We start from the raw sequence: 6849 nt of genomic DNA on the forward strand, positions 1-6849 counted from the left end.
AGGCTGGTCTCGAACTCACAGAGATCTGCCTGCCTCTGCCTCCCGAGTGCTGGGATTAAAGGCGTGCGCCACCACCGCCCAGCTCACTTTTTGATTTTGGAAGAAAACTTAGAACTGAAAATCTGAAGTTATTTTACTTGTCCAAGGCTTAATTTAAATAATGTTGCTGGCAATGAAAGCATTCCCAGAATAAAGGAGAAATTGATTTTTCCTGTGGTTCTTACCACACGGCATCCATGCCTGACTTTTCACTGGCTGCTTTAATTTCACAGGTAGTCGCTATGCGTTTCCAAGGTGTTGGTCTGTGCTTGGGTCTTCTGGCCATCGCTGTCAATGCAGAATTCGTGAGTGACGGTGTTGAGGTGGGAGACGCCAGTGAGAATTCAGAAGAGAGTAGTATTAAAGAAGACGAACCTTCCTCAGGGGTAAGACAGTTGACACGCGAGTTGTAAGCTCTTTTTCCCGTGGTCATAGGAGTGACAGGTCTCTCTAGATACATCCCCCTCCTCCTGACGGGGTCAGACTTCTCAGGGCGTAGGAAAATGTTGCTTTTTCCATCAGTGTCCTTCAAGTGCCGACAGCAAAAATTGTTTGTGACACCGGCCCGAGTTGTGCTCAGTGAGTCTGGGAGGTTTTTGCTGGTTAAAGAGGACCGAGTTCTTTAGCAAAGACAAAGGCCTTTAGTTCTAGTTCTAACAATATCAGACCTTTCCAGACAAAATGGAAGGTGCCATAACTTGTGGTTTTTCAATAAGTAAAGAAGTGGCTTCCATTTCTCTGTGGGTAAATGTGACCACAAGGAGGTCAGATTTTAAAGGCAGAAGTGACAAGGTGGCTTCAGTGAGGCTGAGCCAGGACCCTGCCTCAGCTGTCAAGGTGTGTGTCCTGAGGTGGTGACCGGCAGGCGCCTTGGGACTTTACAGAGGTTTTGGTTCATCTATTTGAACCATCTGGAGCCTCCACACTGAGTGTATTCACATGGAATCCTGCGATCACCAGAAGCCACTCTCCTTCCATGCTAGACTCTGTTTGGAGGGCCCAGGTCATAAATAGGAAGTTCTCACGGATTCCATTGCTTCATCTCATCTTCAGTGAGTTTTTAATACGGAAATGTAAGTGTTAATATTTGTTTGTCATGAATATTTTGGTTCCCGTTTAAATTTCAATCTCTGCAAAGGTATTTCTTTTGAAACCTAGTCCTATAATCCTCAAAGTAATGCTGAATAAACCAACATCTGGAGCAAATACCCTGCTAAAGGGGTCTTTAAAAGTGGAATCTTTAGAACATGGACACGTGTGCTAGCCCCTCATAAGTGTATTTGGTGAGATGACAAGATGTGGGGGAAAAACACCCAACATTATATTCCCAGACACCAGTTGTCCAAAGTGGCAGGTGTCGTTGACATTACTAAGACAAGAGCTTTGCAACAAGAGCCTGTGCCACCTGTAGTCTCTACTGTTAATGTGCACCGTGTACTAGGTTCTGAGCTGTCAGGATGACTTCAGATATTTGCAAAAATAAATAACTTTGGCTTTAAAAAAATCTCTTTTCTAGACTATTAAATATAAGACACCGCTACCTATAGGAGAAGTGTACTTTACGGAAACGTTCGACAGTGGGAGGCTGCCTGGGTGAGTACTCCTGCAGGAGAGCATCTACTTCCACTCAAGGGGTTTCCTGAAGCTATTGGTCTCTGAGAATGGCTCTCCTGTGTCTTGGTAGAATAATTTTAAGCTACGTATTTATACAAAGAGAGACGTAAATTCGCAATGCAAAGAAAACCCACAGCATTTCCTCGTTCTCTAGGGCAGACATTAACAGTGGCTGTTCCTGAGCTTCTGTCGCAGCCACAGCGATGGTGTGCCTATCTGTGCTGGTTAACACCACTGGCTAGAACGCTCCAGAGCCTCTGCTAGTCGTTAGCTATGTGCTCCACCCCATTTCCCACTCCGAGACTGAGCTCACTCCCACACCGATATGGAAAAGCAGACTCTTCCTGGGAGGATGCGCAGACTACATTAACTGGCTAACTTCTTGATACTAATTCATTTTGAATGAAAACTGATTATGTTGGCTAATATCTTGAATTTTTACATTCATTTTATCTATAAACTGCAAATCTTATTTTAATGGCAAATATCTGTCTTCACCTTTATTTACAGGTGGGTCTTATCAAAAGCAAAGAAGGATGATAAGGATTCAGAAATTTCCATATATGATGGTAAAATACTTATTTAAATATTAGATAACAATAGCCCATGTTCACTAGCTTTTGAGATTATATTTTTGTTAAATTATGCTGGTCACAAGGGCCACCTGGCCCTCACAATGCAATGCTCGATTTTTCACGCTGTTCCTCTTCAGTGTTGCAGGGATTGCCTGATTGAGCCAGTTTCTGACTCTTAAATTTAGCTGGACTTTGACCACAGGGGGTTAGCTTGCACGGTGCTGTTCTGGATGTTTGACCTCAAGCCTAGCCACTCATAGATCAAGAGCAGAGGTGGATTATGACCTCTGCAGCCCTCAGCTTCAGCCTTGCCCATCATCCACAGGGTCCCTGGTGGGGCTGTCTGCAGACTCGGCTGTGGAAGTGTCTATCAGGGTCATATTTTCTTCTCGGGAAAGGCTACTTGGAGAATGACAGAAGGACTTCTGGTCTAGAAGCAGCCTCCTCAAGCATCCTGTGTCCTGTGCTGCAGGGGACCAGGATGGGGGGTGTCACACAAGCATACGGCTAGAGCTCAGACTCAGCACGCCACAGACCTCCGTTGTCAGTTTCCTTCTCGGAGCTTCTGTTGTGTAAGATGTAGACTGTGCCTGCCTTCATCTATACAAACTGTCCTCTATCCCAGCAACTCTCTCCGGCCACCACATGTGTGTGCATGCCACGTGGACCATGCGAAGGTCAATCTAAAGCCGTTTATAGAACTGCTCCCCTTAAAGAAACAATGAGTCTAGGGAATACACTGCTAAAAATAATCCAATAAGCCCGGCATCACTAAAACCCAGAATGTTTGATTTAAGCAACTGTGTTTAAGCACTTTACAGTCTTTTTTTTTTTTTTTAAGAAAAACCAAGCCAAATGTTCACTCTGTAAAAGCATAAGATGGGGGGGGTGTGCTTTAGGGAGACCTGCGAGCTTTTATTTTTAAAATGGGTCTTATTATGTCCCCCAGCTTGCCCTCAGCCATGCGCTCCCCTGCCAGACCTCTCTGAGTGCGATGTGAGCAGACGCGTACAATGTGTTGCTCTCGAAAGTCTTTAAGATTTCTTTTTAAATCCCAAAAGTCCATACAAAACGACAGACTAAACCTCAAGCTGCTTTGGTCATAAGAGTTGTGGCAGTTGCATTGTTTTTAGAAAGAAAAAAGCAGTCTCGAGCATTAGTGATTTAATTAGTGTCCATAAATATCACTGTGAATTGAAACATTGTAGCAAAATCACCATCTTTTGCTCAGTTGAGCTTAGTTGGAACAAACATGCATAATTTTCAAACATCTAATTTTGAAATTAAGATAAGTTGATTTTCCCCCTATTTTAAAAGAGAACAGAGTGATGTCCAACACAGAACTCTGGGACTCCAGTCAGCCTGGCTGCGTAGCCCCATGGTCTCAAGGCAGGAACACTCAGATCCGGAAGGCTGAACTCCCAGGCCAGAGACCCCAGCTGGGCTTTGTTACTGGCTAGCCTAGTGCTTCTCTGGGGTGCCGCTGCTTTCTGGCCCAAAGCTCTCTTTGTCGCGTGACTTAACCGGGGCGGGGTTTGTCTGGTGAGATAGTTTTCCAGCGCGGTTGAAGTACCTGCAGCAGCTGCCATGAAGATGCTGGAAGTGTTGCCTGCGTTTCCTAGTCGGTTGGCTCTACCCTGGGGCAGACTGCTCAGCTTGTCTCATAGGAGTTTTTAAATAGCTCGTCTTTTTTTTTTAATTTATTTATTAAGGATTTCTGCCTCCTCCCCGCAACCGCCTCCCATTTCCCTCCCCCTCCCCCGATCAAGTCCCCCTCCCTCATCAGCTCGAAGAGCAATCAGGGTTCCCTGACCTGTGGGAGCTCGTCTTATTTTTGTGTGGGGTTTTTAAGTTTAAGTGTCCTACAAGGCAAACTTTGCTCTTGGTCAAAAGGGTGTGCTTGGACAGGAAGGGCACTTGCTTTTATACACTGTTTTTTTAAAGTCAGCATTCACAGATCTTTTTTTTTTTTTTTTTTTTTTGGTTTTTCGAGACAGGGTTTCTCTGTGGCTTTGGAGCCTGTCCTGGAACTAGCTCTGTAGACCAGGCTGGTCTCGAACTCACAGAGATCCGCCTGCCTCTGCCTCCCGAGTGCTGGGATTAAAGGCGTGCGCCACCACCGCCCGGCACATTCACAGATCTTATGAGACAAACTGTATTTTATCATTTGTTTTATTGAAAGTACGTCAAGAAAACCTAATTGCTTCCATTTTAGAAGTGTACCTGCAGTGTTATTTATTAGTCTTCCGGGTTGAGGCTAACGAAATGAAACCAGTTTCTGAACACTGGCAAGGAAAAGGGGAGGGGTGGGAAGTAGAGGAGAGAGAGAAAGGGAGAGAAAGGGTGGGGAGAAAGAGATGGGGTGGAGGAGTGAGAGGTGGAGGGTAAGGGAAAGATGAAAAGGGAAATGAGGAGGAGGAAGGAGAGGGGAAATGAAGGGAACTACAAACCGCAGATATTATTTCCTGATGCATTATTTGGTTTTATTTTTCCGTAGTCAGTTTTCATGGGGAAGAGCACTGCTCAGGACTGCTGGGAGGCCATCTTCTGTGCGTCTTCTGTTTTCGCTCACTTACTTCGCTTTCTCCTTTAGGAAGATGGGAAATAGAGGAGCTGAAGGAAGACCAGGTGCCTGGCGACCGAGGGCTGGTTCTGAAGTCTAAGGCCAAGCACCATGCAATATCTGCTGTCCTCAATAAACCCTTTATTTTCTCTGATAGACCTTTGATAGTTCAGTAAGTTTTAAGACTTTTTAATTGGTATTAGTTTGGTATAATTCGGCATCTGAATGTATGTCAGGTTTTGCTGCTATGTACAACGACAACAAAAAAATCCGCATTTCCCTTTCCAGGTCCATATACAAATGCACACACCCATAACCACACCCTGGTCTCTGGGGGACAAACAGCTTAGTGATAAACTATACATCGCGTGTCCGGTACACACAATTCTGTCACCACGAAGGATGGTGAAGTCACACCTTTATCTTAGTTTTTCTAGTTCCTTGCTGATAGGGTAGGCCTAAGACATTCAGAACAAAACCATAAGCATGGCCAGCTTATGACCTGTTCATGCCTAGCCACTGAAGGCTGCAGACTGATTCTAGGAGGAAACCCTGTCTGCACGTCGGTGTCTACCCACAAAGCCCCACACTGCCAGAGACCTCCTCTTCCCCTATACTGCCATCAACCGGGTGATTTGCAAGTGCACTGCCCCAAGTGGGCTGTAAATCCCCAACCTTTTCTCTCCTGCAGTGCTGTAAAGCCAAAATGAAGCTCTGAAAACGTCCCTATCCAGGTCTGGTGAGCCACATTGTGCCTGAAACTGCCCCAGGTCAATGTGTCCTACAGAAACAGCAGTGGTACCTGCCGGGCCTCCAGACCCTCAGTTCTCTGCCCATGCAGTGAGCAGCCTTCCTTTCTGGGATTAAGCTCTAGTCTAGAGGAACCCTTTCTGTGGCCATTTCATACTATGTAAAGACAAGGAGGGCATCCCTGCTAACTGAACCACCTAAAATATTACAAATACTTAGTGGGACCAGTATCCATATTGGTATTGTTTGCTACTAATTGGCTTTGCTGGTAATTTCTTTCTTTTACTTTTTTCCCTCTCTGTGGTGTGTGGAGGAGGCAGGGGCAAGGGGGAGGGGCAGGGGGAGGGGCGTTGAGTGCAATTGTACATATGTGTATGCGAAAGCCTGTGGAGCCTGAGGTTGATGCTGGCATCGTCCTTGATGCAATTTCACCTTATTCTCTGAGACAGAGTCTCTTGGTCTGCAACATGTCTTCCTAGCCAGCCTGCCCTGTGAATCTCCTGCCTCCACATTCTGAGGCTGGCCTCCATGTTTATTAAGTATTTTACATGAGTTCTGGGGATCTGAACTCTGATCCTAAAGCTGGGGTGTCAAGCACTTTAACTACTGAGCCATCTCCCCACCCTTCCTTGAGGCTTTAAAGCAGCATTACTCTCAGTCTCTTAAAAGTTAGGAAGTCAGGTGTAAGAAGCATCACTTTATGAATGCACTGCTCATTTGGGAAGGAATGTGCAAAAAACAAATACAAAATTCAAGTTGTCAGGGATAAATGGAGTGTTTTCTGTATGAGTCACTGAGTAGAAAGTGTTGTCTGCCAGATAAAACACAAACAGAAAAATACATCTAAAAATTTCCAAAACTGTGAAATGATTGTTTTGAAAATTTAAAGAGGATCAAGAATCAAAAAGTAGTCAAATGGGCCGAAATGAAAATATTTGATGTTAAATGCTTTAATTGGCACTTGATTTTTGCTGAACTTTATGGTGCCTTTTGTAGTTTGTGTACATGTCAGTACATGGCAAAACATGTCAATACATGTCAGTACATATCGAACATGTATGTGTGGAGCATGCCTAATCTGAGATCTGAAATGCTTTGACTGCTACAGTCACCGTGTAATGGAAATTCACCTTTCTGTCTCTTTAAACACTTATCACATCTTTGTGTCTTGACTTTCCTTCTGGGTCTTTCTGAAAGAAGATTTCTATAGTTGCCTGGCTTTGTGGAATGTACTGTAATTCCCCCTCCTCCTCCTGAGTGTTCTGAAGTCCTCCCTCCTCCTCCTGAGTGTGCTGTAGTCCCCCTCCT

General features: G+C 44.9%; 1 protein-coding gene across 1 annotated transcript in view; it reads left to right on the plus strand.

Moving 5' to 3' along the window:
* Clgn (calmegin) overlaps nt 1–6849 on the plus strand; it is a 35577-nt gene that overhangs the window by 4570 nt on the left and 24158 nt on the right. Inside the window, exons 2-5 of the mRNA XM_026777261.1 lie at nt 273–425; nt 1556–1632; nt 2164–2222; nt 4822–4963. Of these exons, the coding sequence (XP_026633062.1) occupies nt 282–425; nt 1556–1632; nt 2164–2222; nt 4822–4963 (422 nt within the window). The 5' untranslated portion in view covers nt 273–281. The remainder of the gene's footprint in view (nt 1–272; nt 426–1555; nt 1633–2163; nt 2223–4821; nt 4964–6849) is intronic.

Source organism: Microtus ochrogaster, unplaced genomic scaffold (genome assembly GCF_000317375.1).
Source record: "Microtus ochrogaster isolate Prairie Vole_2 unplaced genomic scaffold, MicOch1.0 UNK51, whole genome shotgun sequence".
NCBI lineage: Eukaryota > Metazoa > Chordata > Mammalia > Rodentia > Cricetidae > Microtus > Microtus ochrogaster.